The sequence below is a fragment of the Phalacrocorax carbo genome, unplaced genomic scaffold (genome assembly GCF_963921805.1).
Source record: "Phalacrocorax carbo unplaced genomic scaffold, bPhaCar2.1 SCAFFOLD_32, whole genome shotgun sequence".
In the NCBI taxonomy this organism is placed as follows: domain Eukaryota; kingdom Metazoa; phylum Chordata; class Aves; order Suliformes; family Phalacrocoracidae; genus Phalacrocorax; species Phalacrocorax carbo.
In genome coordinates this window covers 1,689,566-1,717,386 of record NW_026990280.1, presented here as the reverse complement: position 1 = coordinate 1,717,386, position 27,821 = coordinate 1,689,566, and the positions used below count along the sequence as shown (strand labels likewise).

The window sequence follows — 27,821 nt, the reverse complement described above, 5'->3', positions numbered from 1 at the left end:
TGCTCTTGAGCCATGCCGGGTGATGCACAGCCCAGGAGTGAGTGACCTGAACCAACAGGCACATCAGGAACCGTCACCTGCATTTTTCCCTCTGCCTCACATATGGGTCACCCACACAGCACAGTGCATTGGAAAACGCTTTTTATTTGAGGAACAGCTGTAATTCAGAAGGAACCGCAGAACATTTCTCTCTGAGCATCTCAAAGGCACTCATTATCGTGACTGCTTTGGTGAGAACAGCATTCCTGCTATGGAAACCTGCAAGTTTTGCACAGAAGACAAAAGTACCAACAACATAAGAAACAAATGCTATCTTTCGACGAGAAATTCTATTCTTTCATTGCATTTTCCGACTGGCCTAGGCTAAGAGGTTACAAGCATTGCCTAACAACTCACAAGAGGCTATGGGTTGGCTTCTGCCTGGAGCTTGCTTCTTCCCCACCAGAAGCTATTTATGGTTGGTTACATGGGAAGGGATGAATTGCAGCAAATAAATGGAGTGCGCTGACAACCCTGAGAGTCATCTTCCATGAGAAGGGGTTCTGATGGGGGATTAAACTACTTAGTTATCTGCGGCCTTATTTGCACGCCGGGCATGCCCTTATAGTACGATCTGCCCAAGGTCTTGGTCTTTTCTCATGGCAAAAGGACAGCAGAGAAGGGCAGTAACTGACCTTCATTGCCCTCAAGGCCAAATATACCCGAACTGGGGTTGATTTGGCCACACCACCTGTAGGAAACTCATCTGACAGCTACTGGCCTCTTTCCTGCTCTTTATCGTTCTGCCTATTTTTAAGTAAAAGAGGCAGAAACAAAGCAGAAATGTGTCAGCAAGTGGGAAGAGATCACTATTTGATCACACAATCAAGTCTAGCAAGATGTGTACACCAATAGCTTGATGGTAATCATTGTTTTAGTTTCAGCTCTCTTAAATTCTCTAAACATATTTACCATAATATAAATATATGTATTTTGCATAACAAACATTATCATAACAGAAAAACTCTCTCTCAACTGGGTTTCTGCTCATTTCCTACCCATAACTCTCTAACTTTGGCCAACACACGACTGCTGAAAGGTGCCCTTGGATCCACATTTCCTGCATTAGCTGGTTTTGTTACTGTTGAGAATGGCTTTGGTCTTGCAGCTGTAAAGCACGAGGGAAAAACGATCAGCCTTGTGCAATCAAAGCGATGGTGAGTTGTGCGTTATGTTCCCCCCCTAAAAATTACCTTCTCTTGGTCCGGACGAAGGCAGATGGTAAGGCTTGGCTCTCTCTACAGCCAGCTGCCTCTGACCTCTAGGAAGGGTCTTGCCGTGCTGGGCTGAGAGAGAATTTCTGGCAACTGCTCTCTGTCTCCAGCGAGGAGCACGATCATTCTGGTGAACAAAAAGCGTAAAGCAAGAAGTTTCACCCTGTATATTTAGCCAAGTGGAAGGAAGACTAGAATAATAGCAGAACCTACAACTTTAAGTTAAAACCATGCCGGCACCCTGCAGAACCTCATTCTGACACGCTTGTCAGCACCCACAAGTTTCACGCGGCTGACAAAACAGCAGCCTTTCCCTTGTTTTTCCTGAAACGCCACTGCCCCAGGTGACTGAATCTCCAGGGCAGCGGCGGGTTACGTTGGACAAAAGGAAGTGAGGATTAAAATGAGGAAGAGAAAGCTACCTACACACCCCTTCCCCTGGGATGGAAGCTTTCAAATGCAGGACCTAAACCTTCCGGAACCACCCCACAAGTTTGCTTCCCTGGAGAACTATGGTTCCGGAAAGCAGCAAATGGATCACAGAACCACAACAGAAGTTCACATAACACAGAATTTGACCTGGCTACTTTGAGACTCAGAAGTTAGGTAAGAATTTCTGTCCTAAAAGTGGTAAAACAAAAGCTGTGGAATTGCAGACCTCACGCTATAACCTGAGGAAATAATAAAAAGAACAACCCATGATGCAAACGTTGCCTGTGGGTTGGCACCCAGAGTTGCGTGCGAGATACCAGCGATGACATACAACACACTCTTCATTCCACAGTGACCCAAACAACTTCCAATCTTCTGAACGCTACATAACGTACGTCGCTGAATATCTGAATGGTAAGAGTGGCTGACAGGAGATACTTATTTAATCCTCAGACACAAACAAACTGTTCGAAGTGGAGTCAACAACAGCCTGGAACACAGAATTTCCAACTGCACGGGGTAGCTTTGGAGTAGTGACACATTCTGTTCAACTTTTAGGTTCAGCTGTAACGTAAGGTGCAGAGGCTTATTGCAAGTATTTCAAAGAAGGGTGTGATAAAGAAAGCAGGATTCTTACTGAGCGCTGTTAAACCGGTCAGTAACCCCTGAGAGAAACTGGCACACTTGGCAGGACTTTTACGCTTACCATGAGATGAACGTTCATCGCCTGGTTCAGCTGTGGTGCTGCCATACAGTTGGCACGCTGCAGGTGCCGGGCTAAAAGAATCTTATGAATCCGTAAAAATTTCTCCAAACACTTCTATGAGAAATAACACATTTTAAAACATATCTGATGACCCTGCCTCTTCTCTTGGCAAAGAAGGGATTCAGATTTTCCTCTTGCCCACACTTACTTGTTCAGAGTCTGTGAAAGGCAGCCTCAGGAAGTCTCCCACTAGTCCCATCCCCCGACAGATGTCATACATGTCTTTTAATAGCTCTTCCTCCTTTAACTGAGCGGTGTCTTCCTGCAGCAGAGCCCAAGCCTCCGCCATGCACCTGTAGTTAATTTTTTGAGATGTAAAGGCGTATTAATAGTATAACTAAAAAGGTGCCCCACAGTTATTGTGCTCAGAGTTTAAAGGAAATTTAGGGGATTGTGATTTCTAGTGTTTGTTCTCCACCTTTCACAGTATTTCAATGCCAAAATGGTGGCATATATTTCTTTACCTATTGGACAACAGCACAGTGAGGAAAAGCCGCTCTTCACGACTGCTTGAGAACGGTGGCTTCATCACCTGCATGTATCTGAGGGCTCGCCTGTGCTCTCCTTGGCACATGAGGGACCGAAGAATTCTCACGTGTTGCCACGACACAGGTTTGATTGTAGCTGGGTGAAAGAGCAGGGCCAGGGAGTTCTGCCGAAGGTGGAGATAAGGTTTACTAAGATCACAGAATCCCAGGTTGGAAAGGACCTCAGCGATCATCTAGCCCAACCTTTCTGGGAAGAGCCCAGTCTAGACAAGATGGCCCAGCACCCTGCCCAGACGACTCTTGATGGTGTCCAACGTGGCTGAGTCAACCACGTCCCTGGGGAGATTATTCCAACGGTGACTGTCCTCAGTGTGAAAAATTTCCCTCTGGTGGCCAGTCGGAATCTCCCCAAGAGCAACCTGTGTCCATCCCCCTTGTCCTCTCTATGGGACTCCGTGTAAAAAGGGAGTCTCCACCTTCTTTGTAGCTGCCCCCTAAGCCCTGGTACACGGGGATGAGATCCCCTCTGAGCCTCCTTTTCTCAAGGCTGAACAAACCCAGCTCTCCCAGCCCATCCTCGTATGGCAGCTTCCCAGTCCTCTGATCATCCTGGTGGCCCTTCTCTGGGCTCCTTCCAGCCTGGCCACATCCTCTTTGTATAGAGGGGATCAGACTGGACACACAAGCACACAACAAAACCGTTCAAAAGTTTCTTCAGTAAGGGTGAATGTCCTTGATACCGGACAGGTAAATATAAATTCTTTACTATTTGCAGGAAAAAAAAATCAGTTAGCCATACAGAAAAAAACCAGAGTCTTTGAAAAGGAGTGATTCACACTCGGCTAGGGTAACCAAATCCCCATAGGCAAACATCACTTCTTATAAATACAAGTTATTCTCCCAGACAGGTTGTATTAAAATTGTGACAGGCAAAGAGCAACCTTCAGCATCAGAAGGAACATGAATTAGATTGAAGAGTCACTTTTGCGGTCTTCAGTCTCAAATCTTGCTGCTAGGATGATCATTTGACTATTTAAAGTACCCAAACCACTGCTTTTGAGAAAGCGCTCGACTGCTCTGCTGAGAACAACCTGAACAGACGGCTTTGGCAAGTCACACGTCAAGCATTAACGTTGACTTCTTCATTGTCTTAATCCACTTCCTGTCAACGCAATTAAAACCAAACTGCAGATCATCACATATTGCTGAAGGTGCCGCTGAAGCAGGATTACAAAAGAAGCTTCCCATGTTTTATCACCTGTTGTTAGCTAAGCACCAGGTTTTTAAAGTCATTTGCTAGATCATAGCCTTGTACTACAACGTATGCCTAACTAAACTGTCACATGCTTACTTCATAGTCCTTGTGGTCTAGAAGCCAAAATCCTTGAATAAGCTTAACAAGGCCCGAAGGGATGGCAAAGGCAGCTGCGAAGGAGTCGACGGAAGCTTCTGTTTTGTTCGGAAAGGAATGTATGATGTCTAGCAGCAAGTAAATTGTCTGATATCAAGTATCTAATTAAGGCTAATAAATTTGCAAGACCAACAATTTATCAAATGAAATAATATTATTCCTATGATTAATATAATAGGAATAAATAATAAAAGGAAATAAGAATATCATAGTGGTAGGACGCAGAAAATACTCATGTATTAGTCTTGCCGTTTCATGCTGTTGCAACCTGAAGATAGTCAGGTCCTGACAACAAAATTGCATTCTGAATAAATAACCAGAAAGACAGACTCTTTGATTTCTCTAAGGCATTCAGAAAGGTTGCCTTTTGATATTTAAACAGTCCCGTTGGAAACACAGGCTCCCTCTTTAGTCACTGGAGCCACCAGCTGGACATTCAAAACACGAGAACGGCCAATGCTTGATTATTAAAGCAAACAAATTCTACAGCTGGTTTCTTCCCTCCTTTCCAGCGTATATAAAACAAGTGAAATTAGGGTGTCCTTACAGCACAGCTTAGCTCTGGATGATTAAAACTGGATTTAAACCAGTATGTGGATCACTCATCGGCAGTGTCGTTTTCTCTTTCTGACAGCTGTTTTGGGGGGTCTATTCTCATCAGAGGGCTCCGGGGTGCAACAGCTTTAAAGCCCCTGCTCTCTAGGCTCCCCTCTCGGGTCAGGCAACAAACAACCAAAGCAACACAGTGTATTTCGGCAGCTTAAAAATTCAGTTTCTGCCCAATGACTTTTCCCTTCTCTCTCTCTATTATTCTGTGTGCCCGCACTTGTAACAGCACAAAAGCAAGCCCTGTTAGCTGTGCTGGAAAATGGATGATTTCAGCAACATCAGGTCCTGGTAAACCGCTGTCAGAAATCCTTTTGCTCTGAAGCAGCACATTCCAGTGCATCGCTCGAGGAAGCAGCTGTTTGCTACAGCTGTGGGTGCTTCAAAAATGAAAAACAGTTTACATTTTGAGAAAATCTAGGGGGGCTTTCTACCTTTAACATTGCTTAGTAAACCTGTTTTCTCACATCAGAAAAGACTTTGCAACAAAACATTTCAAAAATTCCTAAACAATCCACAGTACAAAGAAATCAAACAATGCTTCTGTCTGCGACTTAATTCTTAACTACACGTGTTCATCCGCAGTGTGTTTGAAGCACAAATTAGAAAATGCATCGAACACGTAGGTGACAGACATTTCAGACCCCTGATGCGCGTATACTGGAGGTGTAACAGAAATAACTCCAAGGGATACGATTGCATGTTTGTGGCTTTCTTCAACGCCTTCTAGCAAATAGAGCTCCATCAGTGCCTGGAATGAAAAGGTAGAAGCTTTTTAAAACTCCTCTCTTTGAGAAATCATTGGCTTTGGGGGAGGGCTGGGCTGGGGCTGGGGTTTGTTGTGGCTGTTGTTGTTGCCTTCAGCGAACACAACACTCACCCATAAGCTAGGAGGTGGGTATTTCCCCGTTCCTCCTTCATCTCTCCGCCACAGCTTCTCAACTCGGTCCCCTAACTGGGAAACCATCCCATCGATCATCAGGCAGTCAGAGTCCCGTTTGCCTCTGGAACAAAACGTAGCGAGGATTTGCACAGAGGAAAACACTAATTGCGGCCTCTCGGTGTCACAGATTTCCTCCAGCCAAAACAAACCCAGCTAAAGCTCCCACGACTCCAAGAAAGGAACAAACAGACAAAGGCACGATCGTGACTTGAAATCGACTGGAAAGAAATTTCGGAGTCAGGTGAAAGGTGCTCATTAGATCCTAGTGAATTATTAAAGGAGCTCCAAATAGGAATCCAAAAAGCTCCCTTATTAAGGGGAAAGTTGCAGCGACCTTTTAGTTTTCAGTTTTTCTTTTGTGCCGCATTACTTGTAATACAAGGGCAGTGTAAGCAAAGCTACCCCAAACCTCACGCCCCCAGCGGGAGTGTTCCCACACACAGTGGTGAGACCACAGCACGGAAATGTCAGGCTTTGGTCTCAGCACCTCGCTTTTGTTACTGAAAGACAGTCACGGTCAGAAAGCTGAGCCCACAGCTGAATTCTGGTATCACCTGAAGCAGCACGTTTGCGCCTCTGCACGTGCCATCACAGTGACGGAGGGCTGGCCTGTGAAACACTGCATTCCTCAGAAGCCCATCGCAGGCTCCTGCGGGCTGCGATGCCAGCCTTTCATTTCCCGAGGAGGACGAGCAGAAGCAGCACGCTGGAGGTGGTGCTTCTAAGGAGCCCGTGAGCCTGTACGAGAGTTACCCGAGAAGGACGCGCAGGAAGAGGAGCTTGAAAGCCAACGCCTGACATAGAGCAGCTTCCACCTGGACTCCTCCTGCTGCACCTTGTTCACGGTGCCACAGCCATGGCTACTTGAGGACTTTCTTTAGGTTACAGAACAGTTGCCAAAGAAAAATCTGTTCTCACCTAACCCAAGGCACATCACCATTATGCTCGTGAGCCAGCCCAGGAAAGGGAGTTCCCGTGGGGAAGGGACTTTTATCCAGTAGCCAGGAGAGCGCTGGCCGTGCCAGCTGCATGTGACTCTGCCCATCTCCTTCAACGACACCGCGGTGCTTGGGAGTAGGAGATTTGGGCCTATCCCCTTATCGCCATCTATCACTGGTCATTGAGAGAGATTATTTTTGCTTTGTTTTTTGTTTTTGTTTTTTTTTTTCTAAAACATGCTTTCTTCTGTGTCCAGAACAATTGCTCTGCAAAGGCCGTGCCTTGCTGACCTGGCCGTGACTGATCCTGTCCTCACCACACGACCTTTTCCAGTGGTAACAAATGACACAGAATTGCCAATGAATTACGTGCACGTCAAAACAATGATGATACCAACAAAGGGCACTAAGCAGAGGTATATATCAACATTTCAACACGGGAAAGGAACCTCTCTGTTCAGCAGGACACACGCATCACTCCAGTCAAGAGTGTTGCCAGCAAATGCATGAAGCGTAGCAAATACAGCTGCTGATGGAAAAACCACTTGCTGCCGCTTCTGAATTTGCAGTGGAACTGCTCTAGAGCTTTCCTGCACGTCCTACCTTGATAAACGCTCCAGTTGCTGTCGACGACCAGCGTAGTAGCTCCGAATCAGAGGATAATTGTAGAAAGGTCTAGAGAAACGCATCTCATCACCTACAGGCAATAAATAAGAAGTAAGTTAAAGAAGTCATATCACATTTTCAACCTACAGTTTTTGACTAAAAAGACAGAAGAACACACAAGCTAAGCATCAAAAGCACAGGCAAGCCTCCGACTTTGAAAGAAGCCCATCCTCCTTCTGCCTTTGCTAAAAGAGACCTACGACACAGGAGTCAATTCCTCCTTGTCCTAAGTGCCATTTCAAGCTTACAGGTGATGTAGCATCCAGAACATGTAGTGTCAGCTGAAGTTCACTCTAAAAAAAAACCCCCAGTTCTCAAAGGAAATGGGTTTTTAAACGTGTCACGTGAACATGCGTAAGACAGTTAAGGCTGACAACAGGATTTATAACCCATCCAAATGATGAACTATTTCCAAGGTGTATTTTTTCCTCAAACAATCCGTAAAAAGTTCAAAACACGCACGTCAGGCTTTTACTGTAAAATCAAGCATTCCCGTGTTGGTGCTTTAGGAGTTACTTGTTTACAATCCCAAGGATTTCAAGCTGTGGGCACGAGCAACTCCCTCCCTCAGAGGCTTATTGCTGTTTATGAGAAACACCCCGGAAAGAAACTGTTGGCATCATTCTGCACGACGTAGTTGAAAAAACAGTGAAATCTCAATTTCAGCAGCAGAACTTCAGCATCTGCTGTCACTGAACCGGCACGACTTGGTATTGATGAAGCCTTGACAAAACCATGGGGAAGCACGTGTTCATAGGAAGCACTGACTGCTACAGACGCGTGACAGTTTAGGCTTACCTGAGCCCTCGGGCAGGAGGCGGGACCCACAGAACCAGAGGAGCACTCGTGCATACAAAGCTGCGAGGCTGGTCACCGCCAGCTTATTTGTCAAGTCTGCAAAACATGAAAAGAAGCTTAAGAGGACTGTTGCTGTGCAATTTCTTTTGTTTTTTATAAAACTCCCCTCATTGCACTAAAGAGAAAGTAGAAAAATAGCACGGTAGAAATCTTTGCCTGTGCATTTTTCACTCCGTATCACGTCCTTCTCTGAAGTAAAAGCCCACAATCACAAGCAACCCCTACAAAGAAGAAGATTCACTAAAGGTTTAATAAAAAGAAGTGAAGTCGGAACTACTAAATCCACTCATGGATAAGGCACCTGTTCTTCACGTAGCAGAGACGTTTACTCTAGCAAAGGGACATTCTCTTTTCTCCTCAATATGCCAGGAACAAGTTCTAATAGAAACAGCTACAGAAACTCATGCAACTCACTTTACATGTTACTCATTTAGGCTTCCTCTCTGATTTTAGTAATTTCCAATCCAATATTTGCATGCAATCACGCACTGCTAGCTGACAATCAAAGGGAGTATTTGTCACAGTGCCACATCCCGTTGCTGTAATTTCAAGCCGGGTGCTTGCACAGCTCCTTGCTGAACGCAGCCTCCCCACCCACTCGCACCAGCTCCCCAACAAACTCTTGCCCTGAACTCAACGCACATTAAGTGGCAGCCCCAACCCCTCCCATTTAAGCCCCTTCTCCCCGCTACATTTGACTTTCTGCCAATCAGCAAAACCAACAGAAGCTCCTCTTTCCACAATTACAGTCCCCAGCATCGTTCCAAATCTTCATAAGACATACCAGAGAGTTAGAAATACTGTGACAAACCTTCTCCAGAGAGCTCTTGTGCCTCTGTTAGAAAACAGTTCAAGACTGTGCTAAGGTTGCTCAAAAGCAACTGGTGGTGCTGCAGAGCCTGTAACATCTGCGGGTCAGTGGAGCTGCAGGAGCCGTCAAACAGCGCAACACCTTTTCAAGAACAGGTATGAAATCGTTAGCCTACAGAGCCATTGCAGAGTTTCAAAGTGCACTTCCAGATCTGCGGGCAAGACCATCTACCAGCAGATCACTGAATAAGCTCAACTGGAAAGACTGATTCTAGGTTTGCAGCATGGCTGCACTAGTACTCACAGATTCGGTCAAATGCGCCTTTTGTATAGATCACTCTGCTCCACGTCCAGTCAAGGGCCAACTGTAAATTAGCAGCAGAACTTGGCTGCTCTTTAAAAAGAGAGAACAAAAAAGAAATGAATCAAGAATTCCAAACGAAGAAACCATGCAACATAAAAAAAACATAACAAGTCTTACCTTTAGATGTCCAAAGCTTAATGCAGCCAGTCAGAAGCCCTACAGAACCTGTCTGGGCAGCAGCTGACAAGACCGCCTCTAACTGCTCCTCCTAAAAGTAACAGGCAAAATCAAAGGAGAATCCTACCTGCTTTCAACATCCAAACCACCAACAGTAAGTGCTTGTTTCTAACCCTACACTCACTCAGGCATCACAGGCTGGGCTGCTTGTTGCTGTGAGGAGCACATGGAATTTTCCCCCTGACATGACAACTTCCCAAAGGCTAATTCTAATCTTTATTTGCATGCCTCTGCATTATCCTCTCAATTTACTGCGTTCCAATTAACTATTCCCAGCAACATGCCCTGCTTATACCCATGGCACATGGGGTGCAGAGAAGTTTGCCATCAGGAATGCGCGAAGGGGACAGAACAAACAGAACTGCAACGTTTGCATGGAAGCAGTGAAGCCAAGATCAAGCAGCTTTCCAGGCTATGAAGACATGAAGGAGTTACGACACCCCAAACATTAAGTTGTCATTTCCCAAAATGACAGAAAAGAAGTGAAACATTGATGTTCTAATAGGTTTCAGTTTTAGGCGCTTCAAACACTGTGTTCTAATGCTGTGGTGATCCTTCAGAAGGGCAAAGCACAGGCAGGCACAGACGTGCACTGTTAAGGAGTAGCTTAGTGCAGCTGGTGTTCTGGTACTTCTTCCAGGTGAAATGATCATAGAAACATAGAATCATAGAATCCTTAAGGTTGGAAAAGCCCTCTAGGATCATTGAGTGCAACTGTCAACCCAACACTACCATGTCTCCTAAATCAGGCCCTCAAGTGCCACGTCTACATGTCTTTTCAATACCTCCAGGGATGGTGAGTCCCCCACCTCTCTGGGTAGCCTCTTCCAAGGCCTGACCACCCTCGCAGTGAAGGCATTTTCCCTAATATCCAACCTAAACCTCCCCTGATGCAGCTTGAAGCCGTTTCCTCTCGTTCTATCGCTAGTGACCTGGGAGAAGAGACCAACCCCCACCTCACAACAGCCTCCTGTCAGGCAGTTGCAGGGAGCGATAAGGTCTCCCCTCAGCCTCCTCTCCTCCAGGCCAAACAATCCCAGGTCCCTCAACCTCTTCTCATGAGACCTGTTCTCCAGACCCTTCCCCAGCTTTGTTGCCCTTCTTTGGACACACGCCAGCAACTCTATGTCCTTCTTGTCCCGAGGGGCCCAAGACTGAGCCCTCATCAAATTTTCCTTTTTAGGGCTTTTGCTTTTTGTTTGCTTCTTTCTTTGGCTTTTTAAGCACATTCAGAAGTATCTTTCCCTTCTAAATAAAATCATCACATTCAAAGCCATTTCTGCACATTCAAATACACACATCAGATTTCCATCTTTTTCTGAAACCAGTCTCAGACAAGGAAACACACCGAGTACAACTTACAGTGGCAAACAAAACCCCAAACCAAGCTTCTTGTCCCTAATTCTGAGATTTGTCTTACTCACATTCACAAGCAATTCCTGCTCAAATCCCTAACAAGCCTCTGAATGATCTAGTCTCAATTCAGCAAAGGGTATGACAAATTTCTGCACTTCCCAATTATTTCCAACGTGGAGCTGACATCAGATCACCCAATCTGAATGGAAGAGCCTACATCAGGTTTGCAAAAGAAACAGCCTATGGGCCAGGCCAACCTGCCAAGACGTTCATGTTAGCTACCACACTGTGCACAAGGGCTCTTTGCCCCAACGCACCCCCACAGATCTGGTGAGGAATCCAGTAGAGAGGAAGATGAGGGCAGGGAAAGACTGCTCTCCCCTTCCTACCAAGTGCTCCTCTGCCTGATGACTCGCGTGCTGAGCATTTTGCTTAGAGCCTGCCTGGGTGAAGATGGGTTCTTCATCACAAAGGCTGCATCTCTCATGGAAATCCTTCAGAGGAGAGAGAAAGGTTGGTGCCCTGCAAATGGGAAACCTCTGAAGGAGGGGGGTGAAGTCACTGCGGTGGGATAAAGCAGAGAGAAGGTGGCGGGTGTCACGAGCTAAAGGTGACTGAGGTGTTGCAGCAACAAGAGGGCAGTCCCAGAGGAGTCAATTGGGCACCTGTAGCACAAGGCAAAGGCTACAGAGGTGAAGATCTGCTTTGAGAGGCTGCAGAAAAGCCGACCGATGAAGGGAAAATACAGGGAAGTCATCGGGTAGAGCTGCCAACAGCAATTGTTTGCTGCAGCCCACGTCCTTGGAAGCAAACGATCAGGTACAGTGCCGCAAGCGGATGTTCGCAGCCACTCGCATCCGAGTGAGACACCCCCATCATCAGCTCCTGCACGGAACCTCATGCTTTGAGAGACTGACGGGGGGAAGGTTGTTCTGAGGGAACGATGCTTCCTTTTCTCCAGTCTGCCCTCCTTTTCCCAGCTCATCAGGGATCAAAACCCAAACTCAGGACCACGCAGGCAGTTGCACTCATTGATGAGAGAGAAGGAACAGCTTTCCCCGACTTTCTCTTCCTGCTCCTACAGCAGCGCTCTCTTCCTTTCTAGACATTCAGGCCCTGATCGTGCTTCAACGGGAGGCAACGGTGGGTTTACACTCCCAAGAGGGGACCTCAAACATTACATTTGATAAAACTGGCAGGGTACAATTGCAGTTATGCGTGTGGATGGGCAGGAGGAGCATAAAATGGTCTCTGACGCTAAAAGCAGCGCCATGGAAAGCTTAGGAAAGGTCCATCTCTTGACATTCTCAATAAAGATACAGTAAAAGATCACCTCCTTCTGGAAGCCGCTGCACGTCACATGAACAACTCCAGAGCTCAGCAGGCACGTGCCATCTGCAGAGACAATGAACGTTGAACAACATTCCATACTCTCACCGTGATGGTAGCACCAGTTTACATTTTTGTCACAGCAACCTCTGGAAAGGTACAACTGAGTACCCGTTTTCCTCATGACATCACTTACAGCCTTTTTTAGAAAAATAATGGCTGAGTGTAGAAGTTTTACCCCTGGGGCTATCGAGGTGCTGCGCTTTGAGCTTCAGCCCAGAGTCATTTCATCTGATCACCAGCACCACTTCACGGGCTGCGTTACAGAAGCACCCAACCCCCAGACCCAGCCGCCTGTCAGGCAGGTGTCACAACAGCACACACTTGGTCAGTACAACGTCATCACAGTTGGGTGGGTGGGGGGTTGGGGTGTTTCGGTTTGGTTGGGTTTTTGCGTGACAAACAGTGAACAGGAGAACCAATAAATGGCATTTGAGCTCGGTTTAAGCTTATCACTACTCAAAGCCGTGTAATACCTACCAAAATTATAGGTGCTTGGATGAAAACACAGCTCAGGTTGTGGATAAGAAGGAGGAACTCTCCAGCTTAGGCTGCGCTCCTGCACCACAACATCCAGAAGGAGGTTTGGAGCAGTCGTGCTTGTCACAGCGTCCAGTGACCACAGTGCAAAATAGGGGCAGTCCTGAAGGGATTCTTCTGGCCTGAAAGAAAACAAGTGCAGAAGCTAAACGCCGACTTTCCAATGAATTACGGGGAGGGATACTGAAACCAGCTTCATAAAAACCTACCTTAGTGAGCCTGGCATTTGAGCCTGATACCAGCAGTCAAAGTCAAATACACCCAAATAAGTAGATGGTTTTCCCTGGCCACGTGTATTCACTTGCCAGCTGAAGATGGAGACACTGGTGCCAGGAGATATGACTGGAAAAGACAAGACATTGTTTCTTATTGAGAGAAAATACAATCTATCTGACATTTTCAAAACATCACTTTCTATTTTGGCTTCGTTCTGTTACGTCACTCATGAAACGCAACACTTGACTAAGAAGAATTTTAAAAATGTACACCATAGCATCACCTCTGTGATAGGTTTCAGTCATGCTGCCCCCCTTTGCGAGTTCAACCTGTGTCCGTCCTAAGACAAATCCAATACACAATTGTCAGGTAATCAAGTTTCCCATACAGTAAGAGTGCATCAAGATGGTTAGAAAAAAACAAAAACCAAAAAACAACCCACCACCCTAGGAAAACATACATTGCTGCTTTTAGAAAGCATACAAATACTTGTCGTATACACTTGATCACTCAGCTGGCATTATTAATTTCCAGATTCGACTCGATTACGAGTGTTACGAATAGCTCCTTTCCAGCACAGTCAGAATGAAAGAACACAATTATCACACAAAACAAACACCAAAACCCAACCCCAACAAACAGGAGGTTGGAACAAAGGGTTTAACATCAAACATTGACCATGTTACACTCGGGTTCTCTCAAGAAGTGGCATGGTCTGTCGTCTCTGGGGAGAAGGCATTCTCCAGATGTGAGCAAAGTGGGGGGTGCATCCTTTACCCTGACAGAGTAGGGAACCAGGAGACAGGTCATTTGGCAAAATGGGTCTCTGTTCTCTGCTGACTTCATCAGGGCTGCTCAGGGAGCCTCCCACGCTTTACTGTGTTTCATCGTGAACTTCTGTGCCCTTTCACTTGTGTGAGCCGCTGAAACTGCCTTTGAAGATGTCAATTAGTTTCATAAATCAGAAGCCAGCTTCATTTCTAACCTCAACCCACATCCAACAGAAGCTCATGTGGGCCCACAACTTGAATAGTTTCTGGATCAAAGCTAATGAGGAGCCATCAGAAAAATGACAAGCATTTTTCCGTGCCTCAGACTTCATGAAAAGGGGACCGAAAGGGCCTTTTTTGTTGGTTTTGGTTTGGGTTTTTTTGGTGGGTGCGCCTGTTGGTTGTTTTTGACAAGGTTTTAGAAGGCCCTCTCCTCAGAATCATGACACAGGTGGAAAAAAATCAAAGGGGTTTTCATTAGATTTTGACACGCTGTTGTTAGAGGATGGCACCCCAAAAGAGGTGGAAGCTGCCTCTTCAGGACTAAGACAAAGCTAATAAACACAAATAGCCTAGAAAGTCATGCCAGTGTCGTCTTTGTAACAGCAGACATAAGTTAAGGCCAGTAAGAAGAGAGGGAAGGGCATTCACACACCCAAACAAAAGGCTGTGAAAGTTATCACTGCAGCCGGCTCAGAGATGTGCTCAGAGCATCACTGGATGTGCAAACCCAGAGATGCACATCTCATTATTGCAAGGTAATGAAAGACACCAGAGGAGTTTTAACTGTCGATCCGGACAAGGGAAGACAGAAGCTATTGCTTTAAGAGCTTGTAGGTGTAGGAACCTATTAGACACAGAGAGGGCAAAGTGCACAGGCAGATCATAGACTCGTAGAATCATTTAGGTTGGAAAAGGCCCCTAAGATCATCGAGCCCAACTGTAAACCTGATACTGCCAAGTCCACCACTAAACCCTGTCCCACAGCGCCACGTCTGCACATCTTTTAACTCCCTCCAGGGATGGTGACGCCACCACTTCCCTGGGCAGCCTGTTCCACTGCTTCGCAACCCATTCTGTGAAGAAATTTTTCCTAAGATCCCAACTAAACCTTGTGCTCTAGACCCTTCACCAGCTTCGCTGCCCTTCTTTGGACACACTCAGCACCTCAGTGTCTTTCTCGTAGTGAGGGGCCCAAAACTGAACACAGGATTCGAGGTGCAGCCTCCCCACCGCCCAGTAGGGGGGGACGATCACTGCCCTACTCCTGCTGGCCACACTATCTCTCATACAAGCCAGGATGCTGGTGGCCTTCCTGGCCACGCGGGCACACTGCCGGCTCATCCAGGTGGTTGGGGAAGGTATCAAACAGATCTGGCCCCAGGACCGAGCCCCAGGGAACACCACTCCTGACCGGCCGCCAGAGGGATGCAGGTGCAGGCATAGGTTGGAAGAGGGGAAAAAAGAAAGTTGAGGGAACATTCCTAAGCAATGGAGGGGATGATCCTACTGTTCAAAGATGAGAGCTGGAGGAATAAAATGACTGACAGGTGTTATAGAGGTGACCCCACCATACATCGCTACAGCATGTCAGCAAGCATTGAAGGGAAAAATAGGGTTTATTTTAACAAGTCCCACAGAACCTAAGCACTCAGTTTTTCCTTTGAAATAAGTCCAAGAAGTTAGTCTATACAGATATTGAAGACTTTCAGGCTGTGGGTATGGAACAGCATTCATTGCTTGGATGCCTAAACCATTTAGTTTAGAATCACCAAACACGGGCATCAGGAACAAACCTTCACCAACGCTGTCTTCTCTGTCAATGCAGTTGGGAAAGATTTCTACAGCCTGACAGCTGAGTAACTTGGCCTTGCTGCCCTGCCCTCTCAAGGGAAAGGCTCCACCCGTCAGATCCAAACTGTACTTTTCAACACAGGATGCCAAACGCTGCGGAAAAAATCACAGGTGAGAGAAAGGTCATTCTGAGAGAAAAGCAGACATTATACCTCAGTAGGAAAGAATGTCTATGTCTAATAGAACCTGCATATTGTACTGTATCTCTCCCAGGTACTTAATCTGATGGCAAAGAGAAACTACAGCTGACACGCAAGAGAACTGAGTGTCAAACCGTAACGGGTAAGTTTGGTCGTAAAAGCTTTGCACATTTTCAGAACTGAGCATTTCCCTCGCATTACTGGTTCTAAATGTGTTTTGCAGAATTCCTTGCACCATCCCGATTTCTTCACAAACCTACTTATTTATCTAGAAAGAGAGATCTGAAATAATGCAATACATAGGCATGCAAAGCGCTTTGTTCCATGACTTGATCACAGAACTGATGAAGTTAGAGGAGTCGTGGCCTTCCAGCAGCCAAAGCTCTCTTGCGAGGCATTATCTATAGGCACACACCACTAGAGTGAATGCCCATCCCTCGGGAGTAGCCATGAGAACTTCTTACTGAGTCACAGCTTCTCTCAAACCACGTCAGCTCCTGCCAGCTCCTCCTCTTGCCTCCTCAGGGACTGATGGGTGAAAGGTCCCTCCCTGCCTTCACCAAGTGCAGCCAACAGCAAAACAACACGGCAGACATGGCATGCACGTGGGCAAGGCGTTTAGGGGCACGAATTACTACAGAGTCAGCAAACTAATCTGAGACCTACAGAAACTCCAGCAGGATTGTGTGGAACCTCTGAGACCACCATTTGCTAAGCAAGCATTGACTGAAATACTGTCTTTCCAAATACAGCACTTGGTCAAATGATCTACCCTACAACACATGGGTGTGTGGATTGTGGACAAAGAGCAGCTCTACAATTAAAAACCAACCAAACAAAACCAAAAGCTAAGCAGCTAAAAATCTCCAAAAACCTACCAGAAAATAAAAAAATTGATTGTACCTCATTCTACCCAAGTTTCCTAAAGTTTCAGAGCTCTAGAAGGAACTGGCATGAGACAATCCATTCTCGTATGACCTGATATGTTACATTTAACTCACCTACTCTGAGAACAGGCAAGCTTTCTCTTAACCATTCTAGGAAATACTACTAATAAATATCAAGGCTGTAGAGCACAGATCCTCTCCTACCGCACCTCAACAGGAAAGACATGCTCTGAATTAAGATTACTTTCCCATCAAAAAGATTTTGCAAGGGTTTCAGGCGTAACACTGCATAAAATTATACATTCTAAAAACGCGTCTTCTATCTGTTAGATAACAGAGAGATAAGGCTAGTTCATCTCTATTTTAAACACAACCTCTTTGGAGCCACTTCTAAAAATTTACATTATACTTTTTTGACCAAATCAGACCACTCTTTACTGTATTTGCGTATTTTGCTGGCTTCAAGAGCAGAGTTCATAGGTAACGCAGCCAAAAAGTAGAAAGAGTTCTCTTTAGAGCTACTAAGTTTCAGGACCAGCACCGAAGAGACCCTGCCGGTGAGCGTCATGTGAAGTCCTGCTGACAGAGCTCAAAGGCAAAACAAGAATTTAAACCTGAAGACCGGAACAGAATAAAGCTGTACGCCCGTGTTTTAAGGAAGGGAGACAGACAGAACCTTATTCAACTCTGCAGTTTGGTTAAACAGAGCTACTCAAAGCCCTGTCTTCTCTTCCTACATGCCATTCACTTGGTGTTTAAATGAAGAATCATTTTATTTGTAAAAGCTGCTGCCTCTTCAGGAACTGAATTTATACGGGCTCTTTGCAGACGGCCCTGGCTGGAACACACGACACGGCGGTATGAAATTGTACGACTTCTTTTCAAAAAGTATGGACAAAGGCCGTGCCCAGGAAGACTCAGCAAAAGATTCTTTCTTTTTAAGTCATCTCTGAATTGTCATGGTCAATATTCCCCCTGCCAACTTCACTGATACTCCCTTAGGGAAAAGGACTCTTTCCATCCTTTCACGGACGTGCACGTCTTACCTCGTACATGACTTGTCCTGAAGCCAAGCGCCTCCTGTCTGCGAACGCTAACTGCAACAGATGTAAACTCATGGCATCGCCTTCACTGGAAAAGGTACAAATGATGACATTTGGTTACAAAGCTGCTTTATAGTCCTCGTTACCCTTTCCTTAGATCTAGGCTGAGGTTTCCTGAATAGCACTGTCTTGCTGAAAAGAAAAACAGCCCTTCCCAAAACCTAAGAATTGGTCACATTTAGCCGCTAAACCACAAAGGAGGAAATTTGGACACTAACAGCTTCTGGGGCAAAGGCTACCCATACAATCTGGAAGCTTCAAGATGTTCTATGGAATAAAAATGGTTGGGAACAGTTCTTGGCATTGAAGAGCTTGCAATCAAAACTGCTTTACAGTCAAACTGAAAAAGATTGCCACTCCATGAGCAGCCGAGCTGAGTAAATAGCTTGCTGATGCTGAAAGGGGCAGATCTTTCTCCCCTTCCCTTCCCACCAAAGCTCCACTCCCTCCCCTGCACACACGGCACCTTCCACACCCTCCTTTCAGTCATTAGCCCAGCAGGAAACCACCGACTTGGCTGCTGAACACCTTCCCTGCCAGGCGAGCTGAGCTGGCTCACCAAGGCTCAGGCTGGCACCAGGGAACCGGCCATGCTGTCACCTCCTCCTTTAGGGGCAGCAGGCTGGTGGATCCGCACCTTTAGTGCTCTGGAGCTGCAGCCTCCACTGCGCTCCATGGTATTTTAATACCACGGTGTGAATATCAAGCAAATCGTGAAGCAGTCATCAGGAAACAAAGGAAGCCATTTAAGAATGCCAGCACAGAAATAGAGCCACTGTCACTTTGCTGCCTTTCAGCAGGGAGGAACTAGTAGGTCCCTCTCCATCCCTGTTACATCCTGTACAAATCGCACCGTCAGCCCCTTCCATACCGGAGAGAATCTCCTGCACGGCTAATTCAACAAAACAAATACACGTGGGTCAACTCTAGGTGAACAAATACTCAAAAAAAAAAAAAAATCAGTGGCCGATAGTAAGCTTTTATTCACCTTTCTTGCGTCGACTGAACAGCCCACAAGTAGCAGCAGTTGCGAGGATCATGCTCAGGCTCTTGAAAAGTAACGGCGCAGACAGGAATCCTTCCTCCTTCAAGCTGACAGTGGTGCCTGCAGGGTTAACAAAAACAGAAAGCAGGTGAGCCTGGTGGCCCTGCCTGTTTGTAGAAGGGGAGAAGCATCTTCTGAGCAAAGAGCCCCTGACGTGCTACTCCTCAAGGCACAGAAGGTCCCACTCCCATCTCAAACAAGGGAGTCACGGGAGCGACTGCTTTTGATGCAACAGCCACGAGGTGCGGAAATTACTGTCCATCACGGGCAATAACCTGGCTTTATCTCCTCCTCTGCCTGCGGAGCAGGAACATGAAAGATTCCTTCAGCTGCCAGGCAAAAGATTCTTCCTACTCTTGTCGCCTGCTTCAATATTGAACTGAAAATGCAGCCTCTCTTCTGCACAAGCTGAAAACAGCGCCAAACACCAGTAGTGTCTTGTTTCTTTACTTGGACTATCTAAAGCGTTTCTCCTCCAGACTTCTGAACCTTCTTTGCACCTTCACAATCTATTCTTGCCACCTCACTGTCCCTCCACTCTCTATTTATGCCGCCAATAGTTCCCGGTGAGTCACTGCAGATTTGCTTACGTGAATCCCTATCTGAATTGGGTCAGATATTCCAGGGGGGATTGCTCTTTGGCAGAGCTGAAATCATCTCCCTAATTTCTCTGTTGCTTATCCCTTGACATGACCCTTATTCCACCTCCAAGTGTTCCAAGCAGACTTTCATTCCCATGCATCGCTGCCTTGGAATGGGTCAATCCCCTCTTTTGGTCGAGGCTGAAATGTGGGAGAGAATGTCTTTTCAGCCACAGATCAGCTCTTGATCCTTCACATCTCACTCCTTTCAACCTGGACGCTTTAAAGAATATGATCACCACAATCCCATCATTAACATACTTCAGCCTTTCAATGGGTGCCCTCATTGCAGGAGCTGGTTCTGAGAAATAATGTCTACAATCTCTTTCATTGAAACACACACAACTCCTGCTGTCACTGAATACTGCTGGTGGAACAAACTGCCTTATGGAAAGCAGCTCTCTCACACCCTAACTGCTTGACAGAACCCAGAGAAGGGAGCTTTCCGCAGTTCCTCAGCCCACGGGCACAATAAGGAGAACAATCCCAGCCCGCTGGGGAGAAGGCGGCCCACTGAATCCAGGTATGGCTCAATGGTTACTTCAGAAGGGGATTCCTAAACAGGCCAAGATTACACTCCACATTTCCCTCCCTGAAAAAGGGCTCTTTAAATTAACAGACTTCCTCCTCAAGCAGAGCCTTGAGAGCCCTGCACCTCCAGGCGTGACCAAGTGCAAAGGCCGACTTACTCCCGCTGCAGAGTTTTCATATTCCACAGTGACAGGGAGCCATCGGAAAAACCCACGGCGAGCTGGTTGCTTCTGCTGATGTAGCACAGGGTCGATATTGCTGTTCCTGAAGGACACTGTAACTGAAGGCAGAGATGTCTCCCTGCTCTGGTCACGGTTGCTCTTCCTTGTGAAACGCCAGCAGCAGCTCTAGTGACAACTGTTAGACCTGCACGCACAAAACCACACAATAAAGGAATGCGTTATGCCATTCAGGTTGCATTTGAAACACTGACGTGACAACATGTATGATTTAATTCTACCGTCCCCGGCAAAATACCCATTGATGCAATACTTTGTCTGCTCTTCCCATTTTGTACGCATTCAGAGCACATAGGAACTCTCTGACTGGACAGGTATCCTCGCTCCTATTTCAAAACCAGGTGAAAGCGTAACCTCCATAGACAAATTCTTCCTGGGCTCTGCACATCAGGAGTTTGGGCCTCATGGTGAAGCTACTTGAAGTGAGACCAGCTCCCGAGGCCACTCTTGTAAGAGCAAAAACAGCATATGCAATCCGGGTACACCAAGTACAGGTTCCGTTTGGTCAAATGCAGGGATTTTGGTAAGGCATATTTACTTTAAAAAACAAGCCTAAACTTTGCCCCAAGTCAATGAACAGAAGCAGAAGAACATTCCCAAGAAATAGGGCACGTCCGACTGTCATGGTTTTAGCTGGGATAGAGTTAATTTTCTTCACTCTAGCTGGTATAGTGCTGTGCTTTGAAATTAGCATGGAAAAAAACCCTGTTGAGACAACACACAGATGTTTGGGCTGCTGCTGGGTAGCGCTTATACTAGTCAAGGACATGTCCAGCCTCCCATGCTCTGCTGGGAGCACAAGAAGCTGGGAGGGGAGGGGGCACAGCTAAGGGAGCGGATTCAAACTGACCAAAGGGATATTCCATATCATGTAACGTCATGCCCAGTATGCTAGCTGGGAGGGGCTGGCTGGGGGAGGGAGGGAGCAATCGCGGCTCGGGGACGGGCAGCGTCGGTCGGCGGGTGGTGAGCAGCTGTATTGTTTGTGTTTCCGTGGTTTTTTTTCCCTGTTTTTCCCTTTCCCTTCCTTTTCCCTTTTATTATATTAACATTACTGTCATTATTATCATAATCATTTATCATTATCATTTTATTGTAATCATTAAACTGTGCTTATCTCAACCCACAAGTTCTTTTGCTCGTCCGATTCTCTTCCCCATCCCACAGGGGTGGGGGGGGGGGTGAGCGAGCGGCTGTGGGGTGTTCAGTTGCCAGCTGAGGCTGAACCACGACACCGACACACCTTCCTGTCAGGCAGCTGCACCGACTCAGATGGTCAGATTCCTACCCCTCACTGGCGAGAATCACCGTGACAGAGGGACCCTGGTGGGAGGGGGTATTTGTAACCTTAGGAGGAGTATGAAGCCACTCCCATTTTTAATCCTTTCAGGGCCAGACGATGTCAAACCGCCACCTGTAATCAGCAGTCATAAACGTCTGCACAGCAGTAGCTTCAAAGCGGGATGCGTGTTGTCGATTTAAAAGACACAAGTTTTCTTACTTTTCTGTTCAAGTTTAGAAACCGCAAGCTCACCCGATGGTTCATTCTCCCTCTGACTGCAAGAGAGATCATCCAAACCAAGGTCCACCACAAGCAGATGACCAACATCTGTCGCCACCGCTGCCACGCCACAAAACCCTTGCAGAGCCCGGTGCAGGTGCCAAGGCCTCACGCTGGCTCCTCCGGGGTTAGTTATGGGCTCTACAGCAGTTACCTACAGGAAAACTACAAGTTAGTATTTCAGCTCTTTGACAAGCTAAATAGAAATCACTCAAAAGTGAAGCCAGAATCAGCCCATCAGAAGCAAGAAAGTAAATACAGGTTTCTCAGACTTAAAAACACAGCATTGATCCCAATTATATCCAGACAAAACAAACAAAGAAACCAACCCCCAAAAATGTCCTGTACAAAAATCCGTTACTGCCTTCCGTTTACTGGGTTTCCTGCAGGGATTTCGCTGAGCTCACTCCAACTGCAATGGTGCAGTCTATTATTACAGCTTACCAAGTTCCATTTTCTACTTAGAAACCATTAACTCGAAGACAACACAGAAAATCCGTTAAATGCAAGAAACTTGACCGTATTTAAGGGACTGGAGTAAGAAAGGCCAAACTCACTCTCGCTCTCCCACAGCTCCCAGCCCGTCAGCACTGGGATACAGCCCACGCCTTCTTTGCCAAACAGGTACTAGGGCAAATCACGGCTCTCAGTCAGACGCGGCAGCGGCCAAGTTGCAGGGGAGACACACCGCTGCCACGGCAAGGGAGTATTGTTACAGAGAGCGGAAGGGAGATACCAGCTTAGGGAAAGTTACACCAGTCCTCATTTAGAATCAACAGAGCAACCAGGGAAAGCAGAAAAGTTTTCAGTGCCGAAACAGCGGCAAAAAGCCCAGCAGCTGGTTCGCCAAAAGCCAACTCCGGCTGAGGAGAAGCGCACGCTGCTCTGTAACACGCGGAGCCGCCTGCCAGCAGCTTTAGTACAAGGCCCTGATGAAGACAGACCTTTCAGCACCTGCAGCCCCTCCCGGGACAGCCCTGACTGCTCCAGCAGAGACACCAGCACGTGAGGGCTCCTGCACTAAGGCTCCACAACAAAAGAACACGGGCTGCCCTTCAGCCTCCTTGCATAATGTCACACAGTGACACCAGGGAGCTTTACATCAACAGCAACCTGTTACACGACAACGGAACAGAGCAGTGAGCACCACAAGGAGTCCTTTTTTTATATATATTGGTTTTTCTCCCCAGAGGTGGGGAAAAATTGACCAAACCTCGAAGCCCCAAAGTTCTCTCCTCTCCCGTATCAAGCACTTGCTGTGACTGCGCTGCCTGGCAATCTGCTACAGAATTTACCTTTCCCCTGGGCCACAAGAACTCTACTCCTAGAAGTGCCCGCAGTATTTGAGACAACTTTATATTGTTTCACACTTCCTGGAAATCAGATGAAATCTCCAATCTTCTCAGCTACTCAAAGCACCACCAAAAGTGCGTTGATTATTCGAATTCTTGCTGCTCCAAGCCTTGATGACTCTCAGGAGGAAAGCAGAAACACTGCACCTATCGTGCTGCGGAATCAGCCAAAGTTCCCGTGTTGCTGTTAACTTTTTTTCTTTTAAGGTCTCGTTTTGTTGTTGTACAACTGGCCCCAAATCCACCTTTTCCACTTTTGCATACAGGTTCCCAGTTTTAACGCTTCAGTTTTCCCTGTAGAAGCTCCTGGAACTGCCTATTTTCCCACGGCACCAGGCACTGGCTTTGCACACTCTCCTACACTGCTGCCAGCTCCTTCTGGGAACGAACGCAGAAATCCTGTCTCAGCTCCCTGACTCTGCATGCTGCCCTTCTGCCTCACACAAACCAGGAAGAGTGGGGAAAATACCATTCCAGAGCTCTGAAACATGCAACCGTTATAAACCAATTTAATACCGTTAATGTTGTCAATTCAGATTTGCTTTTACAAGTCTGAATGACTGCACGTCTATGTCAGCACACAGCTTGCCTTTCCATCTCAAACGCTGAGATTTATCAGGACGATCGGCAAACCCACACAGCGGAGCACCAACCCAGCTCAGCTCGTTAGAAATCACCACCCCACAAACGCTCACTGCCAGCAATCACACTGTAGCGCTACAGACAAACAAACCCCGCCTGGCTTCTAGCAAGTCAAACCAAACCACGCTCTGGAAAGCTGAGTAATACGGAAGTATTTATCTGTCGCAGATTCTAAGGTGGTAAAGATAGAGGGAACCTTGATGTTCCATTACCTTAAGGTGACTCTTGTCTACACTCAGATAAGGAGCCGAGGGGAAAGGACGTCATTTGAGTTTATGGGTTAGAGAAGGCAGGGAAAATTAGCAACATTACACCAGAGTATCCCACCGGCACAAGCACCATATGCAATAAGCAGAGGTTCAAGGGCTTCAGGCTGAAAGTCAGTCTGTAACCACCTGCCAGGTAACGCAGTGAAGCCTGTTTTTTCCCATCCTAAGTCAACAGAAAAATGTGCTTTGCTCTGAAGTCACCTGCTTGCTAGTCCGAGACTCCTGGGAATGTGCCGAAGTCAGCTACAGCACAGCCATGGAAGTCTGAGATATTTTAAAGACAGTATTTCTGACATAATGAACCATTCAGGACATGTATGTTACCAACACTTGAAAGGCAGGGTGAGGACGAGTTCTTTGTCACTCTGGCTAAAAAAAAAGGTAGTTTTCAAGGCCTTTTTGTCAAAGTGGAGAATTAGGTAACTACGTGCTCTACTGTAAAACCAGAAAACTTGTTTGACTCTCAGCAAACTCAAAGGATAACAGTACCGTTAACCCCACGATTTCACATCAAGGTGCTCTCGACTGGACACTCTGCAGTGACAGTATGATGACACAGTAGAGAAATTGGACGTCCTAGCAAAGAGACGCTCCAAAGCTGCTCCTGAAACAGCGTTATGCAGCACCTGACAACGTTTCCCCCATTAAAAAGGACCTACCCTTCCTGGCAGAAGTACTGCTGTAACCACGCTTGATGTTCCAAGGTCGTACAGGCAGAGAACACTTCCCTCTGCTTCTCTCAAGCCAACCAGCAGCCCCGTTCCCGTCTGCCAGGAAACCTCCTTCACCACGCAGATGGTGGGAGGCTGCTCACGGGCTCCACTGAAACGGTGTGCAGAGAGCCGCTCTCCCGTCACAGCGCTCACGACCTCCAGCTGAGGGCCACACGCCAGCCAGGCCAGGCCACCTCTCCCTGGAAGAAGAGAAAAGGCTGGCTAAAGCAAACTCCCAAGAGAGGGTTGAAAACAACAGGAAAATCACAATCACTGCCCCTTTGCTTCAACAGAAGTACCTCACAGAGCAAGAGAGGCTTACCGAATTCCAGTCGATTATTGAAAATCACCCACTGAATCCTCAACCAATGCATCGTAAAATGAACCACCTTATTATTTTGCATTTGGACTTGGCATTCCTGCACTGAAGAATTCTGGTTGTTTGGGATAAAGATTACAATAGATTGGTCTCTAGTCTTTATACCATATTCAGCTTGGTTTTGCTAGAAATCATCTAAATACATATGAGAATACATCTCCTAAAGCATAATTCAAATATGGCAAAATCTCAGCCAATTCTTTTCTACTTTACTAACTTTGCTCGACACACGCCTACTTTGGGCAGGGATTTGGACTTCAACAAGGAATTACCTTAAAATGGGCGCTGCGGGAGCCAATTTCAACTTTTACACACGCTGATCACAGAGAGAAGTTAGCACATTTAGTTTCACTGAACTACTTCCAACACAAAGGGAGTATTAACTCAACTACTGCACTTACAGTCACACAGAGAGATTCTACATGGTCTTCACAGGTGCCCGGACACCCAGGCAGGCCCCCAGCACTACCTTCAGATCACCGACAAAGTCAGCTACCTCATCTGCTCAGCCGCTCTCAGCAGCTCTCCCGGGACACTCCTCTGCGTCCTACTAAATACTCTGCAAACCTGGCTGCAGCGCCTAACAGGGCTTTCCTCTTCCTTCTGTTTTTAGTCAGGCTAGGAAAGAAAAAGCAGGGGGGGTTGCCTCTCTAACACTGTGGGAGAACTAGTTCTGCACGGGATGTTATGATGGTACAAATAAATACAGCCCAAAACCACACCAGGACTTTTTTGTAAACTGCCTTTCATTCAATTAGGAGTTGAGGAGGGCTCACTGACTTGCCCGTGTTATTTTAATAGCTCAAGACTGGCGCAGGCTGTTGTCCTTTCAAAGTTTAACTCTACTAATGTTTTAATGTTAACATTTTTCATCATTTTGTCATAGTTCATCCTTTCTGTTCTCTCAAAACCTGACGCACCTGAGCAGCACCAACCTGACACAGCTGATACTGTGACCCCGTGCCTCAGGTCACCTCCAGGCAGTAACAACTTCACAGCAAGACCCAATTTCAAGGAAAAGGCTCACCTCTGGAAAACCGCCCACGCAGCACAGAACCTCGGGTGAGCTCATCTTCCCCAAGAGCCTGAATGGTCACCTCGGGAAACGGCAGCAGGCTGCTCGTTACCTGAGCCGCGAGGTCTCGCATTCTTCGCTGTGAATAGAGAAGAAAATGCAAAAAGAGGCTCCTGACAGCCATCGACATTTTTCAGATTGACAGAACTTTCATCCCTTTGCCGTGAATAATCTCCCGTCCACCTCCTGCGGCTCTTTTCCTTAACAAAAGGGCACTCAGGACAGGTTTGGATCTCACAGCAGAGCAAAAGCAGAATCCTTTGCTTTTCTGATGCCTACGAGATCACCAACAAAAAGGGACGCAGGGGTACTGACAGGATAAACAACACGGGAAAAAAGCCCAAGACACTGGAGTCAAGTCAAGCGAGGCGGCACGAGTCAGAGAGTGAGTTTTGCATTAAAAAGCTCCAGAAAATAAATAAAAAAGAACAAGTTGAGAAATTACATGTTTGAGCAGAATCACATCCAGCCAAGTCAGTGTTCTGGGATGTCACTGTTGACTGACATGTAGTACATGAAAGTCAGATTCAAAGGCCAACAATGTTACGGGCTTACTGAAGGAAAAGCTAAAGATACGGTCAGTCGCAGCTGCAGATGTGATGTCACAAACCAGGTTCACTTCAGTGCCACCAAAAGAGAGGCCTTGCTGCTGCCCCCATCTCTCCATCTGCTCCTTCCTTCTGCTCCTGTATCCCTGTGCCTTCCCTTGCCCTGACCTGCACACGTTTTAGAGCTCCTTAGGAGCCACATTAACTCCCCAAGCAGACAGGGAACGCACCCACAAGAGCAGAGAGTTTTCCACCAGCTTAGAGAGTGAAACGGGGTTGCAGAGAGAGCCAGCAAGCATAAAAGCCGGCACAAGGAAGGAGGCAGGACACTGCACCGGGGAGAAGGAGAGGGGATTTGCCCATCTCCATTCTGTGGCCGTAAGCCGTCCTGCTAGCTCATGCACGTGTGAAACCACACACTCACTTTGCAAGGAGAGCTGCAAGAAACCCCTTCGCTTTTAGAAAGGGCAGCACCCAAGGCACTCTCAGTCAGCTCTGGACTCCCTCGTGCACGTAGAGGCTCACTCTCGCACGGAGGGAGGCTGAGGCTGACGGGCGTCATTCTTTCGCTCAGCCAGATGTGGAAGCTAAAGTGATCTCAGGGAAGCGTTACTTGGTGGTCAGAGAAGGGACAGCATTGCCTGACACTGCTCGGGTCACATTGTCTAAGGAAAGAGGACAAAGAGTGGGAAGAAGCCAAAGAAGAAGAAATGGAAGAAAAACTATGCTCTGTTGAGAAAAACAGCATCCGCTTTGTTGAACAGCAGGGAAAGATCACAATTATAGAGCTTTTTGAATTACTATTAATGACTGGCTCAGTGACATTTTCCCCAGAAATACAGCCTCCAACAGCCCCGAT

The 27,821-nt window shown here is 46.8% G+C and overlaps 1 protein-coding gene across 1 annotated transcript; it reads right to left on the bottom strand.

Annotated features, from left to right (window-relative positions):
• Positions 1–812: 812 nt before the first annotated feature.
• On the bottom strand, positions 813–26,499 carry LOC135310957 (protein ELYS-like). Its single transcript, XM_064440090.1, has 24 exons — positions 26,367–26,499; positions 24,907–25,160; positions 21,958–22,138; positions 20,343–20,550; positions 18,956–19,072; positions 17,911–17,995; positions 15,780–15,930; positions 13,207–13,339; positions 12,938–13,119; positions 12,273–12,463; positions 11,508–11,528; positions 9,653–9,743; positions 9,476–9,565; positions 9,169–9,313; positions 8,302–8,417; positions 7,441–7,534; positions 5,837–5,960; positions 5,651–5,707; positions 4,291–4,437; positions 2,916–3,103; positions 2,600–2,744; positions 2,392–2,505; positions 1,233–1,380; positions 813–1,147 (listed from the first exon to the last, which is right to left on the bottom strand). The coding sequence occupies exons 1-24, from the start codon at positions 26,485–26,487 to the stop codon at positions 1,011–1,013; spliced, it is 3,240 nt and encodes a 1,079-aa protein (XP_064296160.1). The 5' UTR covers positions 26,488–26,499; the 3' UTR covers positions 813–1,010.
• Positions 26,500–27,821: the final 1,322 nt, after the last annotated feature.